Source organism: Mauremys mutica, chromosome 1, assembly GCF_020497125.1.
Source record: "Mauremys mutica isolate MM-2020 ecotype Southern chromosome 1, ASM2049712v1, whole genome shotgun sequence".
NCBI classification, from domain to species: domain Eukaryota; kingdom Metazoa; phylum Chordata; order Testudines; family Geoemydidae; genus Mauremys; species Mauremys mutica.
The window spans coordinates 361306330-361326979 of record NC_059072.1 but is presented as its reverse complement, the minus strand read 5'-3'; the positions used below and the strand labels follow the sequence as shown (position 1 = coordinate 361326979).

Genomic DNA, 20650 nt, shown 5'->3' with positions numbered 1-20650 from the left:
CGTTCAGGCCCCTGGTCACCCCGTGAGCTCCCTGCATTGAGTCCACCTGAATAGGACACCCAGGGAAGACTCACGCCCCCAGAGGAGCCCTGCACACCGAATCTGCAGTCAGCAGTGACTCAGACAGCGCTGTAAAACAGAAGGGTTAATTAGTTATTGGGAACACAGCATAGAACAGATCTTGTTCGCACAAAAAGCAGGAAGTTACAGCAAAGTCCATCTTGGGGGCAGATCCGGAGACCCGAGCCCTGGGTTCTGCCCCTGAGTCCCAAACCAGGAGACTGGCTCACTTCCCGCAACCAGCCTCCATCAAGCCCAGCTGCCCCGTTTCCATACTTTGTATCTTTCCTGGGCAAACAGGTCACCTGGCCTGCACCTCTTCCTTTGTTCTCCAACACCTTCAGCTGGCTCCCTGCAGAGGATGGGCTGCAGCTATCAGTTGCCATGATACAGAGTGTCAGCCATTGCGAATGCCAAGGCAGCCAGTCGGCAGTCACACCTGTCCTCTAGGGGTCTCTGCAACGATCACACACCCTTATCCCACCACCTAGATACTTGAGTAACACATAGGGGAAACTGAGGCACACAGTATTCGGGAAAAAACATTAAGAAAATCCCACTTTGCACAGATCCCCAGAGGAAAGGTGCAATAGAAATCCAAAGTAATTCTCATTATTGATGGCATATGATATTTTCTTTGTCTACAGGGAAGGGACCCTGGGTGAATTCAGACAGGAAGCTTCATCACATCATGTCAGCTCTCAATCAAACCAGCTTTCATCCTGCCTCCTTCTTCCTGATTGGCATCCCAGGCATGGAGGAGCTGCACATCTGGATCTCCATCCCATTCAGCCTGATGTACATCGTCACACTTTTCGGAAATTTTACCTTATTATTGGTCATCGTAACGGAGCGAAGCCTCCACGAGCCTATGTACCTTTTGCTGGCCATGCTGGCCGTCTCTGATCTAATATTGTCTTCCTCTACCGTGCCCAAAACGCTGAGCATATTCTGGGCCCATTCCAAGGAAATCTCTTTCGATGCCTGCCTGACCCAGATGCTCTTTACACATATTAGTTTTATTGCTGAGTCAACCATCCTGCTGGCCATGGCGTATGATCGGTACATTGCCATATGTGATCCCTTGAGATACACGACTGTGCTAACACATTCAGTGATAGCCAAAATAGGGCTGGTGGCTCTAGCTAGAAGCTTTTGTGTAATGTTCCCAACACTTTTTCTCCTTTGGAGGCTACCGTACTGTGGACACAACATTATGCCTCACACGTACTGTGAGCACATGGGCATAGCCCGGCTGGCCTGTGCCGACATAGCTGTCAACATCTGGTACGGTTTTACTACAACCCTTTTATCACCAGGACTGGACGTTGTGCTCATTGTTGTGTCTTATGTTCTCATCCTCAGGGCTGTCTTTAGGCTCCCGTCCAAGGACGCCCGTCTCAAAGCTATTGGAACCTGCAGCTCCCACATCTGTGTCATATTCATGTTTTACGTGCCAGCGTTCTTCACCTTTTTCACACATCGGTTTGGCCACAACGTCCCCCACAACGTTCACATCCTACTGGCCAATCTCTACGTACTCCTTCCACCCATGTTAAACCCCATTGTCTATGCAGTGAAAACCAAGCTAATTCGGGAAAAGGTGGTCCGCATGTTCTCCAAGGCAGGGCAGTGGTGTTGAATGCTGTTACTGGGATGCTATCCCCTTAGAAATAATTCAGATGAAAATTGTGGGCTTCAGTGAGGCCCTTCAGGAAATGAGAACTTTTTTTAGACCATTTTTCGATGGTCTCTTCCTCATCTCAGGCTCCATGGTGTAGCCTGGAGGATCAGAAGAATTGTGAGGAATCATTAAAAAGGGGATAGAGAATAAGACTGAGAATATATTATTGCCCTTATATAAATCCATGGTACGCCCACATCTCGAATACTGTGTACAGATGTGGTCTCCTCACCTCAAAAAAGATATTCTAGCACTAGAAAAGGTTCAGAAAAGAGCAACTAAAATGATTAGGGGTTTAGAGAGGGTCCCATATGAGGAAAGATTAAAGAGGCTAGGACTCTTCAGTTTGGAAAAGAGAAGACTAAGGGGGGACATGATAGAGGTATATAAAATCATGAGTGATGTTGAGAAAGTGGATAAGGAAAAGTTATTTACTTATTCCCATAATACAAGAACTAGGGGTCACCAAATGAAATTAATAGGCAGCAGGTTTAAAACAAATAAAAGGAAGTTCTTCTTCATGCAGTGCACAGTCAACTTGTGGAACTCCTTACCTGAGGAGGTTGTGAAGGCTAGGACTATAACAATGTTTAAAAGGGGACTGGATAAATTCATGGTGGCTAAGTCCATAAATGGCTATTAGCCAGGATGGGTAAGAATGGTGTCCCTAGCCTCTGTTCGTCAGAGGATGGAGATGGATGGCAGGAGAGAGATCACTTGATCATTGCCTGTTAGGTTCACTCCCTCAGGGGGCACCTGGCATTGGCCACTGTCGGTAGACAGATACTGGGCTAGATGGACCTTTGGTCTGACCCGGTACGGCCTTTCTTATGTTCTTATGTTCTTATGTGACACTCTCCTAAGACTAAAGCATGGCAGTTAGAAAACAAAGAGAAACAAGGGATCACAAATGTGAAGCTGGTAGGACCTAAGGACCAGAGCTTCAGCGTGTGTAAACTGGCATTGCTCCATTAAAGTAAGAGGCACTGCGGCGATAGGCACCAGCTGAAGATGTAGCCCTTACTGTATTTCTGAGATGTACATTTTTACCCAGGTTCTGCCCTGCTGAACTCTGTGTTGGGACATGTCTGTTTTTCAAAGCTGCTGTGATGCGCAGCGCCCCTTGCTGTGCTCTTCTAATCGCAAACAGTCTAGTCAGCAAATAGTGCCAGCGAGCTTTTAAATGTCCAAAGGCACATTCTACCACCATTCTGCACTTCTTCAGCTTATAGTTGAACTGCTACTCACTACTACTGTCCAGGCTTCATGAGCCATGGGAGCAAGGGGTAGGCTGGGGTAGGTGCGACCGTGGGGTGCTGCCAGCTGGGAGAGCAGCCTGAGGCAGAAGCCTCCAGCTAGCATGATATTCCAGGCAGGACTGAATCTCCATGAGATGAAACTTAAAGAAGAGAATGACCTGGAGTCACTCTCATTTATGTCCAGGGGCCCCTGATCGACCTCACTGAGGTCTCACCCAGGAGACGACGGCTAGCAGTCATATGGCACCGTCTGCTGCCACAAAGGCAAAGAGCTGCTGCTGTGTGGCAATGCAGTACCGCCTCCGCCCAGGGCTTAATTTGTAATGAAAGGCCTGGCACAAATTAAGCACTGCCCAAGGTGCCTGCAGTAGAAAGTCCAGTGAGGAGGTTTGTGTCAGGCCGGGATCCACAGCCAGCCAGTATGTCTCTGGGACATCAGGACTCCTGTGGAGCCTCTGGCAAAATAAAAAGCTGCTGCCCTAAATAGAATCCCTGAGAAAGGACAGCAGTGAATCCCCTCCGGGGTGCTGCAGCCAAGGTGTGATTTCACCTCCCTGTACCAGCAGGAGGGGAATTGGGCACATGGTCTGATGAAGATGAAAGAGATGACCTCATCTATGTGAACTATGCACCTGACAAATAGCCAGGATTTTCCATCAAGAGGCCTTTCAGCTGTCACTGCACCCCTATTAAATCAGTTAATGGTGTTTTTGAGGGTGCAGGGAATGCAGGATTGGACCCCACATGTAGATTCCCAAAATGGTCCCTTTTGACAATCCATTTACCACAGTCCAGAAGCCAGAAGAGCGTCTGTAAATCTTTATTTGGTGCTTTGAAGCACCTACCAGATAAACATTCCCATTGTACAGCCCCTTTTGTGTTCAGCTCTTAGCTGAGTTCCACCATAAGAATCTGATGGGAAGTGTTAGCTCTTCCTGTCCAAAATATTTTCCATTCTTTTAATTTTTAATTCAATGTTTATTGAAGACTTAGACGGGCTGTTATCTAAGATAACTTCGGTACCTGAAAACTCTAGGTTTTTTGCAGATAATAACTTAGAAATTAGCTGTTGATTTTACTGTACACACACAAACCCACAAAAATATTTCCATCAATCATAATAAAAATTTACAGAGAGAGAAAGCAAGAAAAATGCTGCTTGAGAACTTGCTAGGCCGTGTCTACACTTGTGAGCTTACGGAGGCACAGCTGTACGGATGCAGCTGCGCCACTGTATGATCGCTCATGTAGCCACTCAGTGCCGATGAGAGAGGTCTCCCGTCGACATAATTAAACCACCTCCAATGAATGGGGGTAGCTACATTGGTGGGAGAAGCTCTCCCGCCGACATAGCACTGTCCACACTGGCACGTTTGTCAGTGAAACTTATGTTGCTCAGAAGTGTATTTTTTTCACACCCTGAGTGACATAAGTTATACCGACAAAAGTATAGACATAGTCTTAGCGTCAAAATCCAGTGATTTAGACTCTGAATTAGGCTTGTTACAAATGGACTAGTGAATAAATAGTTAACTCAACAAATCATTTCTGGTTTTAGGATATTTATTTTGTATATCTTGACACAAGATATTGACACCTTGTGGTTTTTGCAGTGTTGTTGTAGTCCTGTTGGTCCCAGGATATGGGAGCCACCGGGGCGGGGGGGGAGGTGATATCTTTTATTGGAACAACTTCTGCTGGTGAAAGTGACACGCGTTCGAGCTCCACAGGGCTCTTCTCCAGGTCTGAGGGCCTATGAGCTCTGTGGAGCTCAAACGCTTGTCTCTTTCACTCCCCAACCAACCTTGACCCAAACAAAGATTTTACCTCACCCACCTTGTCTCTCTGTGTATAAAAGCTTGAACTCTTTGAATCTCAACTTCTACTGTCATTAAAAAAATTATCGGGCCTCCCCGGCATAATTTCCCTCAACTGGTGAAAATTAAAATTTATAAAAATACCAAAGAGCTTAAAAACAAACGGTCGATATTACCCATCAAAGTTATAAGAAACTAAAAACTGAATTCTACCAAGCCTATTTATAAGCCACCAGAGCAGCAGGGTGGAAGTATGTGTGGGTGTGGGTGGGGGGCTGGGGGAGGGAGTCTATCCCCATTAGAGAGATCTCTCAGGTTAAGGGCCTGAAAGTTGATGTCACACTCACACATTGAAGTCAGAGAACGTCAGAGAAAGGAGTTTCCTTTTTCTTGATGTGCAGCGCTTTGACCAATTGCTTAGCCAAGGCCTTGGCCCAGGAATTTTAGTGTTCTGTGAAGTAGAACAAGCTTGAGGGTGGGGAGAGGCGATCAGGGATTGAAAGACAGGGAGATGGGTTTCAAGGCAGTCACAGCAGGCAGGCAGCACCTACTTAATGGTTAATCTGCCATTAAAACTCCAGAGCTTCTGTGCTGGGAACACCCCTGGGACAGGGCACGGCATGCTACTCCCCTACCCACTGTGACCCCCATTCCTGCCCCTGTTGATAAGCAGTAGGCCCAAAACGTGACCAAAATGAATGACATCAGGAGAAAGAAAGGGGTAGTTTGTGTTAAGTTTGTAGCATCGGCACCATAATCCGGGGTTGGGCGGGGGAGAGTCATGGTCCGTTGGTCCGTCCACTATTCGCCATGGGCCCCTGGCCCATCCTCTGCCCCCCAAGGCCCTGCTGACAGCTGGAGCCTGGCCGGGGAGCCCGGGCAGCGAGGGGTGCTGCATCACGGACCCTCCACCTGCCCAGGGAGGCGGGGAGGCAGAGAGCAGCCTTGGCCTGTGTCCCCACCTCTGGGCCCCCCGCCCAGGGCAGGTGGAGGGTCTGCAGCTGCTAACAGCTGCCTGGCTGCATGGCTCTTACCATGGCCGGGCTGCGGCTCCGCGGCCCCAACCCCTGGCTGGAGCCGGGTTAGGGTAAGAGCCGCACAGGCAGCTGTGCGGAGCCGCGAACCCTCCACCTGCCCCGGGGCTGCTCTCGGTCCCCTCACCAGTGGGCAGTTTGAAGGTCCATGGCTCCCAGCCTGCTCTTACTTAGCCAGGGCCGGGGACTCGGGTGCAAAGGGCAGAGGTAGGGACACAGGGGCATGGTCCCTGGGCCCCCCACTTTTGGGAACGCACCATCGGGGCTGGATTGTAGTGACCCTTGAATTACCAGTGTTATCCTATTTAAGGTTTGGGTTAACATAAAAAGAAAGAAAAACTGGTTAATTGGAACCAGGTGCAGTAAATAATTATGTAAGTTTGCTTAAAAAGAAATTCTTAGTCCAGTACTTAGGGAGCAATATGGCAAATGAGAGAAGAAAACCTTGAAAAGAGGGGCCTAGCCATTAGTCTTGTGTTAACTGGGCCAAAAGGGCAGGGTTCAGCCCCACTCAGCCCTTGCCCCGCTGCCTTCCCCACCCCTTCCCCAAGGCCACACCTCTGCCCAGCGCCGGTGCAAGGATGTTTCGCGCCGTAGGCGAAACTTCCACCTTGCGCCCGTCCCCGAGACCCTGCCCTGAGGACCCCCTGTGGCAGGTCGCCACCCCCCATCCTCTGCCCTGAGGCACCCCCCCTGCCCCAGCTCACCCCTGCTCTGCTTCCGCCCCGAGCACGCCATGGCTGCTTCACTTCTCTCGCCTCCCAGGCTTGCGGCGCCAATCAGCTTAGGCGCCACAAGCCTGGGAGGCGGGAGAAGTGAAGCAGCGATGGCGTGCTCGGGGACGAGGCGGGGCAGGGGTGAGCTGCTTCACTTCTCCCGCCTCCCAGGGGTGAGCTGGGGCGGGGAGTTCCCCTGTGTGCCGCCCCCTACCCTTACTTGCTGCAGGCGGCCCTCCCCGCACTCCCCTGCCCCAGCTCCCTCCGCCTAAATGCTGGTGGCGACTGGGGCGGCCGAAGATCCGGCCACCATAGTCACTGCCAAAGAAAATGCCGCCCCCCAAATCCTAGCACCCTAGGCGGCCGCCTAGGTCATCTAAATGGTTGCACCGGCCCTGCCTCTGCCCCTCTTCTCTGGGGCTACACCCCCTGCTCACTCCATCCCCCTCCCTCCATTTCTCACTCTCCCCCATGCTCACTCACTTTCCCCAGCCTGGGATAGGTGGTTGGGGTGCAGGTGTGGGCTCAGGGAGGGAGTTTGGGTGTGGGTGAGGGTGCAGGTTGTGGGTTCTGGGAGGGAGTTTGGGTGCAGGCTCTGGGCTGGGGCAGGGGGTTGGAGTGCAGGAGGGCGAGCAGGGTGTGGTCTCTGGGAGGGAGTTTGGGTGTGGGGTGCAGGTTCTGGGCTGGGGCAGGGGGTTGGGGTGCAGGAGGGCGAGCAGGGTGTGGTCTCTGGGAGGGAGTTTGGGTGAGGGGTGCAGGCTCTGGGCTGGGGCAGGGGGTTGGGGTGCAGGAGGGTGAGCAGGGTGTGGGCTCTGGGAGGGAGTTTGGGTGAGGGGTACAGGCTGCGGCCAGGTGATGCTTAACTCAGGCGGCTCCAGAAAGCGACCAGCACATCCCTCTGGAAGTGGCTCCTGGGGTGGGGGGGGGAGCAGGGGGTCTCCGCACGCTGGCCCATGCCCACAGGCACTGCCCCGCAGCTCCAATTGGCTGCAGCTCCAAGCCAATGGGAGTTGTGGAGTCGGCGCTTGAGGCAGGGCAGTGTGCAGAGACCTCATGCCCCCCCACCCAGGGGCCACAGGGATGTGCCTGCCACTTCTGAGAGCAGCATGGAGCTAGGATCCCTGCTCCTCCCCCTCCCACCCAGCTCCTCCTTGACGCTAGGAAACAGCTGTTCCCCGACATGAAGGAGGCACTGGGAGGGAGGGGGAGGAGTTGATCAGCGAGCCGGCAGACCCCATGGAATACCCTCGGGGACCCTAGGGGTCTGTAGACCCCAGTTTGAGAAATGCCGCTATAGCGTATAAAGAGCAAAATTTTTTAGAGGTTCCTTTGTCAGAGGTTTTCTGTACCCCTCTGCAGTCACGCCATGATGGGAAGGTATTTCCTGATCCTGATCCTGTGGTGAATATTTAGCTAATGCAGATCACTGTATGGTTGCTAGGATATAACACATAAGTGTGTATCTGCTTGTAACTGTATTTTGGATGTAATCAGCACCATGTTCTATTTAGACTAAGACAGGAATTCTTGTGTGGAAACTTAGTTGTGCTAAACTTTAATAAACTTATTAGAGAAATTATTTCCAATATCCGGCCTTTCTGGTCACATTGGGGAGGTACTGGAACCACTTTGGTGAAGTCTTGAAGGAATGGGGGGAATGGCTGACTGACAAGATGGAGGCTGACACCTCGGTGAGCGTATGCATAGAACGGACAGAGTTGGTAGGAATAGGGAAGGAAAAGATGGTGCTGTGGAGGGCACTTCTGGCCAGGTCAGTAGGTCTGCAATAATCTCAGCCCTCAACAGTGTCCGGAATGCATTCAACCAGGGAGTGGCTGGAATGAGGGGCAGACCAGATGATCAGTCATACCTAAGGTTAAGATTTTGTCAGGTTTTTTTTCAGTAAAAGTCAGAGACAGGTCATGGAATAAACAATAAACAAAAATTCATGGAAGCCTGTGACCTGTGACCTTTATTAAAAATAATGGGGAGAGGGTTTAAGGGTGGACGACTGAAGCCCGAGCAGGGGGATGAGAGCCCAAGCAGGAGTCCAGCACATATCACCACTGCGGTGGTTGAGAGCTCCGTGTCTCCTGCTGCAGCCCCAACAGCTCAGAGCTCTGGGTCCCCTGACTACCTGCAGCAACTCAGAGCTCCAGGTTCCCCCACTACCCACAGTATCTCGGAGCTCCAGATCCCCCCACCGACCATGGCAACTTGGAGCACCAGGTTAACCTGCTGTTCACAGTGGCTAACAGCTATGGGGTTCCCAGCCACCCGTGGCAGCTGACAGCTCCAGGGCCCCTGCCGGCTGACAGATGTGGCTCTGGCACCCGGGGGCTGAAGCAGAAAAAGTCACAGAGGTCTCTGAAAGTCACAGAATCCATGACTTCTGTGACATAATCTTATCCTTAGTCATGCCTATGAACAACTCGCTGTTGTGAATGGGGAAGTGAGGGAACCCCAGCGACTGAGGCAGTGGCCACACTTTGAGCCCACGGGTGAACAACTCCACCATCTGGAGAAAGTCAGCAACCATTGTACCTCCTGCCCAGAGTGTCAACTGGCTGCGGTTAAGTGCTGAAAGTTGGAATGTCGTTGCCTTGGTAATGCTGTTTAGGCTGCTCAGTTCTGTCCTTGGAGCTCCAATGTTATCAGTATTAGCAGACAAGGCAGCCTGCTCATTCTGCAGGCCTCAATGTTACTCATAAAGAAAGACCACAGGCACAGTTTGGTGACAAAGGCACTCGGCCAGGTTTATTGCCCTCAAGGCACAGTCCTAACTCAGTGGTCACAAGTATATTAACACATGAGTGCTGAGTGGCTCAGTCAGCAGCAGGAGTCTCTGTTGTCCCCTAGGCTCCACAAACTGTTAAGGTGAGGTACCCCAACATTTATAGACTGAGATAAACAACTGGGATAAACAACTTATGTACTTACCACCTTCTGTGTTTCATGACACCTGTTTGTTACTTTCTCTTGTTCCTGATATCTTAGACAAAATATCCCTATTCATTATTTTGTCAAAGCATCTTACTTTGTGCTAGACTAGGATGTATCTGCAGTAGCTGGAATAGATTTAGGTAAATATCTAGGGCCTAGTACAATAGCAACAACTTTGCCAAGTCCACGTACTGGACAGTGAACTTGTGAGCATCTGCTTTAATACCTGGCCTGACTTTGGTTCACAGCCTCTTGTTTAGGCCTCAGATCTTGCACCAGGCCCAGTGCTCCAGACTCTCTGTCTCTATTATACTGGCCAGTCCCAGGGGAATACCTCAAGCCCCTCGCATCTCGCTCTCCCATGTTGATAACCTGTTTGGAAGGACAGGCATGGACTTTGTGGGGACCCTAGAGAAGAGCACTATGAGGTATCAACATGTCCTCGTTATCCTTGACTATGCACTGCATACTCCAAAGCCATCCCCTTGTGCTTCACCAATGCACCTGTCGCCCAAGATCCAGAATGCTTCAACAGGAGCCCTGGGAACTACTAGCTGTGGACTACAAACTGAGGCATGTTGGGAGAACTTCCTAGTTCCTGCCAGGATGTACCCTCTGGCCTCCCAGCAAGAGGTCTCAGCACTGACTGAGCTGGGAGCATGTAGCAGACAAGCAGAGAGGAGGCTGATGGACTGTAATCCTGTTCTATGTTGTTTACAGAATAAAGCTTAGTTCCTGGTGGTTTGTCTGAGTGGGTCTGGCCTCAAGTGAACACACCCTGACACAACACAGAGCACACAAAGGAGCCTCAGGACCAGTTTCCCAGAGTTGTGTAAAAAGTCTCAAGGCAGGCTTCCCTAGCTTGAACAACCTCATACTGGGCCAGTGAACAGGAGAGGGGCTACACACCTACCATCACAAATGAGCTTATGTAATTCTTCTCCCAGGTGGTAATACAGCAAGAAATCCTTACTGATCAAGGACCTAACTTCACCTTACAACCAATGAAAGAACTGGGTGATCTACTGAGGGTAACGACATTAGGAACATCAGTCTACCATCCCCAAACTTATGGGTTGGTGGAGTGATTTCACAGAACTTTGATGGCGACATTAAAGAAGTTTGTAGCCTCAGATCCCAGGTGTAGTAGTTGTTTGATTCCTTTACCACTGTGTTCTCACCCCTACAAGGGCACATCTACCTAAAATACGACCATACTGGGCAACCATACCTACCAGGGCAACAGATCAGGGAAACTCTCTGGCTGATCCCTGCTAAAATGTGGGATACCATGTGAGAGGAAATCCAGGTCATTTTGGCCCTGGGAGTAGTGACGGAATCACATGGTGAGTAGAGAAGTCCCATTGTACTAGCACTGATACAGGCTAGCACAACCTGTTTCTGCATCGATTTCTGAAAGATCAATGCAGTATTGAAATTTGATGCTTACTCGATGCAGAGAGGAAATGAGCTATTAGAACGGTTGGAAGCTGCCAGATGTATCTCCAACTCTGGATACTGAGCACCTAACTCACATCTGTGCCTCTGAACGTCTCCCTCCACCCTCCCTCTCCTAATTACAGCCTGTGCAGTGACTCTAGCAGTCCCCAGGCTTCAGGGCACATGCTGATCACTGAAGGGGGTTCAGGAAGCACGATATTGCAGTATGGCAGGTTTATGACTGAGCAGGGGCAATCAGTGCTGCCCTCGGTCAGAGAGATCTTATCTGATGGGAGGGGCTATTGCTCTGTGTTTGAAACAAGGATGTGTAAGAGTCTTTCCATTGCATGTTGCGTTATCAGGGATTCAGCGCAGGGCTCGTCAGCCAGGAGGGGAGGAGGAGATGGTCAGAGTCTGTGACAATAGGCAGCAGCAGGGAAATGCTGATAGATCAATGAGTACGTCTAAGCCTTGGTTCTTCCTTTTCTCTCCAGGGTTTCAGTAGTGCTGGACCACTCTATCAAATCTGTGAGACTCAGTTTGCCCTGACAATCTGAGCCCCTGTTATCAGGGAATCATTTCCTCACTCCTGGGGGAGTCTCGCGGGCTGAAGTTCTCCAGCATCTATTTTCTGCTCCCCTCACTGCTCACAGAGCCCAGGGAATTGTCTGGGAGTCCTGGCTAAACTGGGAGTCTGCAGGGACTGCACAGGGAAATCATAAAGGTCGCTGTCCAGCATGTCGAGTGTCAGACATGTGAGATTCATACACTGATTCTCACGGTTCTGCCTTCCTGTTGCCGTAAGAAGGTTTCCTCTCTCTGCTAAGTGGGATTTAGGTGAGTTGCCTGTTTCTGCATTAAAGTTAGCGCTGAGGGCTCAGGCAGGGTTCCAGGGTTCAAAGCAAGAACGATGTGGGCAGGAATTCACCAGCACGACAGCTTGAACTGTTTAGTATTGTCAGAAACACCAAGGGATTTACCCGGTAAAATAGGAACAAAACAATTATTGTAAATAGTTTAGACAAATATTCATTTTTAAGATCAGTTCCTTGTTTTTTACTGAGTCCTTCTATCTGTTTCAGTAGCTTCCTTTTTTGGGCTGTGTGGATTTTCCGTGGGTTCGCTCAAGTTTTCTAAATTTCACTGTCCTGTTAAGAAGTGCAGCCAAAGCCTCTGCAGTGGGTATCTGTGTTAACAGAGGATTCACAATGAGAGCGAGTCGCACACTGGCCAGATTTTACTCTCACATTCTGACTTCAGTGGGTCACTCCAGATTGACACTGGCCACCCGGAGAGCAAAATCAGGGCTGATGTGTTTTGAAATCTCCATCTTTCATGCCTGGTCTCAGAATGCCACATAAACTGGAGGTTTCCTTCAGACTCTTTCAGCACCCCAACAGAATAGCGCTTTCTGCAGGAGGACCTGAAGCCGTGATTTTCACAGCTGGCAACAGAAAGTTAAACACTAAGAGTGAAATCTTTGTCCCATTGAGTTCAATGGCAAAACGCCCAACTTAGCCAGGACTTCATCCTCAATCCACTTGTAAGGAGTTTAAAAAATGACCTGGTTTACACTGACCATGACCTTCCAATGACTTCAGCTGGAGTCATCCAGATGGGTGGGCTTGTTTGCACCAAAGAAGAACTGACAGGAGAGTTACTGAAATCTCAAGCTCACAGGCTTACAGGTTCAAAACAATTAGGATAACAATTACTTGGCAGGGAGAAGAGGGGTCTGCTGTCTTTGTGCCCCTGCATCTCTGGTTTTGTAGAGGACAAGAAGCACCAAAAAGCAGGGGGGAAAAGCTTGTTTGTGGCTTACAGAAAACCAGGAGGTGTTGGAAATCTCACTAGGGGAGGTCCAGGAATAAAGTGACTGTGTGTCTTTGTGGTGAGGTTGGGGGATGTGCAGTATCCAGATCACAGTGACATGGAGTCCTGAAACCAGGTGAAATAGGGAATGGACGTCCTGCCTAACACACAGACAGAAGAGGCGTAACGAGGCCTCCTGGGGTGGGGGGAGATGGGGGGCTGGGGGAGGATGTGTGTGTGTCTCAGACTGTAATGTAATAAGGCCCACACAGTAAGAGATTGTCTCTGACAACATCCCCCATTCAGACCATCTCTCCTCCCTTGAGCAGCCCCACTACAGACGTGTGGCAACATCAGCAATTGCCAACACAGAAAAGCAGCCTCAGGAAGGGGTATCCGGGTTTCTAAGGGGCTGCAATACGTTAAAGCTTTGTGTCGCTTTGAGGAAGAGTTACTCATGGTGGTTCCTATTAGTTTCCACGTCCTCTCTCCCTCCCACCAGGTCTGTCTCTCTCTCCTTCCCTGCACAGGCTGAGTTGCTGCTGGGGTTCCCTTCACCCCCGGAAAGGCTGTTCAGGCTGATCTCCTGCTTTTCCCTGGTGCAGGCAGACACTGAGTTTAACCTAGTCTGAGGAGATATTTCTATGAGCTGTTGCTGTGGGGTCTAGCACCTGGTTTAGTCCTGGGTCGGGGGTATCACTGTGTGGCAGGACTGGAAGTTGTGATGGTGGGGGACGTACATGGACAGGTGTGCAGTGCTGGGGGTTATGGGGCAGGCAGGGGGGTGTACACAGACAGGCGGGTAGCACTGAAGGTTATTAGGCTGGAGAGAGGGCTGTACATGTACAGGTGGGCAGTGCTTGGGGTTGTGGTGGCACGGAGTGGCATGTACATGGACAGGCAGCGCTGCTGAAATTTTCCTTTGTGACTGTTGGTCCAAGGCCAGTGCTGAGACCTTTCCTGCCCCTGAGTGCATTTGCGGGGTCTCAGGGTCTCTTTGCCCTGGAAACCCACAGAACTGCATCCTGGGTGTTTCCAATGGTTGTTGTTGAATGCTAATTATGTAGCTTCAGGCATTTCACTGGTGGAAAGAACCATTGATCTTTGCTCCTCAGGTGGTCCTATCTCCCATCATATTCTGACCCCCTGTCTGTTCTCTCCTTCCCCATCCCAGGCTGCCCCGATTCCAGCAACACCCTGGTCGCCAGTGTCTTCTCCATGCTCGCTAGTCGCCCCTTGCTCCCACAACCTCCGAGCTGCCCCACGCTCCCCACAGCTCTTCCTCTGCAGGGGTTGAAGTGTCTCCCGTCACGCCTGCTCCCTTGGTGAGGGGGAGATCAGTGAATCTGTCTCACCTGTGAGAAATCTCACACACAGAGGGAGGCAAATGCCAGGGCACCTGTGCTGCTGCTCTTGGTACATCCATACACACTGTGTGTAGCTTCAGGGACTGCTACACAGGAATAACTCGCAAGCTGAGAAGCATGCATAATGAGAGCAGGCAACTCCGGGACCTGTGAGGGCCTAGGTAAATACAGCTGCCATGTGCAGTAGCCAGTGGCAGCTGTCTGAAACAGTCAGCCACTGGGACACAGATGTTAAACCCAAGATGCTCTGGGACCATTTGTTAGCCAATGCTGTTAGCCATTCACGGTGATGCTTGCACATTCGTTCCTCAGTGAAGAGATTTTATGGGGTCAAGTCATTATTTTTCTCACCTAAAACATTCATCCATGCAGAGCCTCATGGGATCCCTCAGCCTTGTGAAATACCCACCTGGTGTAACATTTCCAGGGCACCGCAGTCAAATAAGAATTTCTCCCCATAGGGTTAAATTCAACATGGTCATGAATAGAAAAAAATGCCTTCATTAGTCTCAGGCACAAGCTCGCGGGCAAAATGCTTCCAGGTGACTCTTGGGGACATGTTCAAAGATTCCAAGGTGAGAAGGGACCATTGTGATAATATAGTCAGTATAACACTAGAGGGGAGGGATAGCTCAGTGGTTTGAGCATTGACCTGCTAAACCCAGCATTGTGAGTTTAATCCTTGAGGAGGCCACTTAGGGATCTGAGGCAAAAATTGGTCCTGTTACTGAAGGCAGGGGGCTGACTCAATGACCTTTCAAGGTCCCTTCTAGTTCTAGGAGATTGGTATATCTCCAATTATTACCTTTACCTAACACAGGCCTGAGATTTTCTCCAAAATTATTTAGAGAGCAGATCTTTTAGAGAAACATCCAACCTTGAGATAAAAATTCTCCATGATGAAGATTCTGCCAAGACCCTTGGTAAATTGTCCTGATGTTTAATTACTCTCACCATTTAAATAATATATGGACCCGAAGCGGGAGGAGCCTGTATCCCTAAATACCAAAACCTTTGTGCCCCTAGTGCCCATTCTGTTGAGCACAAAGTCATAGCCAACCAGGATAATGTCTGTTTCCATGAGGGATACTTGGCTCCTTTCCAACATAGGAATTGGATCATGGATCAAACCTATGGTCCATCTAGCCCAGTGTCTTCTCTCTGACAGTGACAGCCCCAGGTGCTGCAGTAGGTATAAGAAACCCAGCAGTGGGTGGATGGGGGGGATGACCTGACCATCATGAGTGTGTCACCCAAATGCCTAACAGCTAGAGATTGTTCTGTGCCCTGAAAAACATGGGTGTATAGGCTTTCCAAAACATTTATTTAGCTGTAACTATTATAACTAGATAGTTTCACTATCCATGTAAATGTCCAAACCTTACTAATTCTTGCTTAGCTCATGCCCTCAATGATCTCTTGTGGTAATGAGTTCCTCAGTCTAATTAGGCACTGAGTGAAGAAAGCATTCTTTCTTTAATCTGTTTTGAATTTACGACATTTCAGTTTAATTGAATGTCCTCTTGATCTTGTGTTATGACACAGGGAGAACACATTCCCGATCTACTCTACAAGTAATGTATAGACTGTTCTCATGCCGGCTCTTATTCCTCTCTCTTTTGTAAGGTAACAATCCCAGTCTCCATATGAGAATTTCCCCAGGCCCTTTATCATTCCCTGAACACCTCTAGTTCTGCAATGTCCTGTGTGAGAAGGGTGCCCAGTACTACACAGAGAAGGATAAAGCATTGACTGACAGATCTCATGGCATTGCATTTTCTGTATGATTCCTCATCTAACTCCTCCTGGATCCCAATGTTTTGCTTAATTTCTGCTTGCGCTGTGAGTAGGGTTTCACAGAGCTGTACAACATGACAACCAGGTCTGTGTCTGGAGTTCATGCAGTTAAATTAGAACCTTGTAACATGTTTGAGAAGTTCAAGCTTTTCCCTCCAATTGGCATACACGTTGCAGTTATTCACATTAAAGTTCATCTGCCATCATGCTGCCCATTCACCTGGCTTGGTTAGCTCTCTCAGAGGACTTCTCTGGACTTGACTATCACCTAAATAGTCTGCCGCCATCTGTAAATGTTGCCAATCGCTGCTCAGCCCCTTTCTAGATTCTTAATAACTATAAAATATTTACTGTACTATTTGTTAGATAATGTGTAATCCCCTTTGCTGTGCTTTTCTCCCTTGACAGGAACCTTAAGCATTTCTGAGCCTGATTGGCGCATCAAGCACCTCATGGCAGCTTTCAACTTCACCCCATCTGACCCTTCAGCATTTATGCTAATGGGCATCCCTGGCCTGGAAGATGTGCATATGTGGATTTCCATCCCTTTCTCTACATTCTACATTATTGGCCTTTTGGGAAATTTCATGGTTCTGTTTGTTGTAGGCAAAGAGCAGACCCTGCACAAGCCAATGTACCTGCTGATCTGCATGCTGGCGCTCACAGACATCGGCACATCTACCTCTGTCGTGCCGAAGGTACTGTGTATATTTTGGTTCAATTTGAAAGGCATTACTGTGGGTGGCTGCCTCACCCAGATGTTCTTCCTTCATGCGGTTTCTGTGATGCACTCAGCCATCCTTGTGACAATGGCCTTCGATCGCTATGTTGCCATATGTAACCCTCTGAGATACGCCACCATCCTCACCAATGCACGAATAGCTAAGCTGGGGCTCGTGGGTTTGATAAGAGCTGTTCTCTTCATTCTGCCCCTGCCCCTGCTCCTGAGCAGGCAGCCATTCTGTGCCAACCGCATTATCCCCCACACGTACTGCGAGCACATGGCTGTGGCGAAGATGTCCTGTGGGGACATCACAGTCAACAAGACATATGGCTTGGTGATGGCGTTTGTAGTCATCGGGTTAGATCTGATGCTTGTTACCCTGTCCTATGGTCTGATCATCAGGGCCGTCCTCAGAATCTCCTCCAAGAAGGCCCATCCGAAAGCCCTCAACACCTGCACAACCCACATGTGTGTGATGCTGACATCTTGTATTCTTTTCCTCTTCTCCACTTTGACACATCGGTTTGGTCAGGGCATCGCTCCCCACCTTCACATTATCTTGGTCGACCTTTTCTTCCTCATCCCCCCCATGCTCAACCCGATCATTTATGGGGTCAAAACCAAAGAGCTTCGTGAGAAATTGGGCAAATACACCTGCAAAACGTGATCGCCTGGGGCCACTGACTTTAAACCTGTGTGACACAATTTGGAAAGGATGCCACCTCATTAATCAAGGGTGCTCTGTCCCAGTTTGTCTGAGCTGAGTATTGTGGAAGTTCACAGGCTTACATCTAATGGCTTATCACTTCATCACCAAACACTGTTCTCTCCTGTAGAGGGCTTTCCCTTCACCCATCCACTGGTTCTTGTCGTGCAGACAGAAAGCAGAAGACCAGAAGTCCGAAGTGCAGGCAATATGATGTTTATTGGGGTTAGTTCCAAGCAAACGTGTCCATAGCTCTACACGCTGGTAGAGTCTGTTCCCCAGTGTTTTGTTCATAGCGCTGATGCCACAGAGACTTTACTCCGTGTCCCCCTTCCCAGGTTTGATGCTGCAGAGCCTTGCCTGTGTCCCCATTCCCCATTCCCATTTTTCCACTTCCTCCTCCTTTGCAGGCCCAAATATACCTGCAATGCACACCCCTAATCCCATCCCTTACAATTTATGGTCATGTTGTGTTTTGGAGGGTCATGGATTTGGGGTCTTCATCCAACCCCTTTTGCACCCCATCGGAGGGGTAAGGAGTGGGGTTGAGTTCTGGCCAAGGCCAGTCTTTGCTTTGGCTTTTAGTGTTTTTATGCCTCCCCCCCCTCAACCTCCCTTGCCCCTCCGAAAGGGTTGTTAGACCTTGGCTTGAGAAAGGAGCCAGGCAGCCTTTCAGTGTATGCTCAGATATATGACACTCCCACCAGACCCTATCACATTCTTAGTTGTATCCCTTATCTCTTCCCATTATACTAACAAACCCATCTGGCCAGGCAGAAGCAATACACACAGTCTCTTTTTCTCACATATTAGTGTAAAATATAAGAGAATCAAAAATTCTATCTCAGGCTGACAAGCAAACCTATATAGCAATATCTCAGTTACTGAGTTTCTTGTCCCTGACCATCCCCTGACCTCTTTCATTGTCACCCGTCAGTCCCCAGCCCCACACATCCTGTCACCTCGGCCTTTCCGTAACGCCTAGACTACCAGAAGATACTGCAGCTTTCTGATGCAAAGTGGCTTTTCATTAGTCCCTGTGAGAACAGAGTTCTTGATCAATTTGACAAACAGAAGCTACAATTTCAGATAGCCAAAGCGATAAGAAAGAAACTCTACAATGATGAACTTCTTTATCACACGTACAGTGACCCAGTGAGCAAAATTTATCTGATTTTCTTATGTCCAGTCCTTCAGGAAACCTGGAGGATAAACCAAATAAAGACTAACAGTAACAAAAAATAATTCAACACAAAATGTGAACATTGACTACCATCAGTGAATGCAATTAGAAATAAATAATATACTAATATAATGTGGGTCTTTTTTTCATTACATATGTTCCGGGCTATTTTTAATGCTGTCCTTTACCATGTTTTGTTTGAAAAATCTGGCAAGTCCAGCCAGGCCAGAGGGGCCAGAGAAGCAGCCTAGAAGGCAGAGCTGGGCCAGAGACAGATGAGCAGCAGCTGAGCCAGAAGAGCCAGAGCACGGCCAGAGGCAGAGCAGCAGCAGTGAGGCACAGCTGAGGAGCTGGAGCAGACCAGAGCCGAGAGCTGGGGCAGCACAAACCAGCTGCACCAACAGGTAGCCAGGGATGAGCTACAGCAGGGACCTGTTGGGCAAGAGCCAAGATAGTGGATGCCGGCTGTGCCACTAGTAACACGGCAGCGAGCAAGGTGGGGCCATGGGAAGATGGCCCAGTGGAAGGAGGTCCGTGAAGGTCAGACTCCTTTTTGCTATCAGGAAGGTGCCTCAAGGCTCCAAGTTTTCTCCCTTTGAACTGCTGTCTGGGAAGCAGCCTTGAGGCTTTTCAGACCTGCTTGGAGAAATGGAAGAGCAAAGACCCCAGGCAATGAACATAGTCCAATACATCTCTTCAAATAAGAAATCTCTCCAGGACTCTGTGGGCATTTGCTAGAAGAATTTTGCTAAATGCACAACAGGTACAGAGAAGGCCTATAATCAAGGGGTCCAGCTGCGAGTGTTCAGACTGGGTGATTGAGTGTTCTTGTTACTACCAAGTTTACTGTTAAAATTACTGGTTCAATGGCAGGGACCATTTGAGGTAGTGGGGTATATGGGCCCCATCAGCTATGAGGTCCGGTAAGCAGAGAAGAAAAGGGAGACTCACATAAGAACATAAGAACGGCCACATTGGGTGAGACCAGTTGTTCATTTACTTCAGTATCCTGTCTTCTGACAGGGGCCAGGGCTTCAGAGGGAAATAACACAACAGGGCTATTATTGAGGGATCCATCTCTTGTCGTTCAGTCACATCATCTTGCAGTCAGAGGCTAGGGACACCCAGAACATGGGGTTGCATCTCTGAACCTCTTAGCTAACAGCCATGGATGAATCTATCCTCCATGTTTTTATCTAGTTCTTTTTTGGACCGGTTATATTTTTGGCCTTAGAATCATAGACTATCAGGGTTGGAAGGGACCTCAGGAGGTATCTAATCCAACCCCCTGCTCAAAGCAGGACCAATTCCCAACTAAATCATCCCAGCCGGGGCTTTGTCAAGCCTGACCTTAAAAACCTATAAGGAAGGAGATTCCACCACCTCCCTAGGTAACCCATTCCAGTATGTCCTGTTGACTATGATGCCCCACATAACATCTTTGCCACAGCCATATGCTCACAGTAAGTGTGGGGGATAATGCGATATGATACATTTTGTACAAGATACGTCTTGTCAGGTGTCGTTGGAAGTGTTATGACTTGCTGAAAAAGATTATCCTATTTGTGTGCATGTACTATTTCTGTATCTGAAGTTATGAATATTGACATTGTATCTGTATTTCAAATGTAGTTACATCTAAATGACGCCAACTAGGCAAAATGCTTCCAGTCTAGACAATTAGGGCCTATTCAGGGTAATGGGCCATTAGGAGAAACAATAGGTGTTTGGAGAAGCTTATTCCCCACTTGGCAAGCCTTCCTCCACATAACCTCATTGTCACACTGGACCACGTATTCTTCAGAGTTGTATGATTATGACATAATTATGATACATTTTCTACAAGATATGTCTTGTAAGATATCATAGGATAATCCTTTTCAGTGTGCATGTATCATTTTTGCATCTGAGGTTATGAATATTGACTATGTAGATGTATTTCAAAAATGTAGTTACAACCGGGTGACACCCACTAGACAAAATGCTTCCAGGCTAGACAGCTGGTTGTGAAGGGCCTATAAAGGGTAATGGGCCATTAGGGAAACAATAGGAGGAGCAGCTTATCCTTCACCTGGTGAGCGTTCCTGAGAATGCTCCAGACAGCCTAT

At 49.0% G+C, this 20650-nt stretch overlaps 2 protein-coding genes across 2 annotated transcripts; both read left to right on the top strand.

Annotated features, from left to right (window-relative positions):
• The first annotated feature begins 751 nt into the window (after nucleotides 1–751).
• Nucleotides 752–1702, top strand: LOC123349337 (olfactory receptor 52B2-like). The gene has a single exon (XM_044987316.1). It carries the CDS (start codon nucleotides 752–754, stop codon nucleotides 1700–1702), a length of 951 nt encoding a protein of 316 aa, XP_044843251.1.
• A 14679-nt stretch (nucleotides 1703–16381) lies between these two features.
• On the top strand, nucleotides 16382–17320 carry LOC123361642 (putative olfactory receptor 52P1). The gene has a single exon (XM_045001683.1). The coding sequence runs from the start codon at nucleotides 16382–16384 to the stop codon at nucleotides 17318–17320; it is 939 nt and encodes a 312-aa protein (XP_044857618.1).
• Nucleotides 17321–20650: the final 3330 nt, after the last annotated feature.

Bases quoted from the DNA above. Each gene is read 5' to 3' on its own strand.
- LOC123349337 (XM_044987316.1), top strand. From the start codon at position 752: ATGTCAGCTCTCAATCAAACCAGCTTTCATCCTGCCTCCTTCTTCCTG.
- LOC123361642 (XM_045001683.1), top strand. From the start codon at position 16,382: ATGGCAGCTTTCAACTTCACCCCATCTGACCCTTCAGCATTTATGCTA.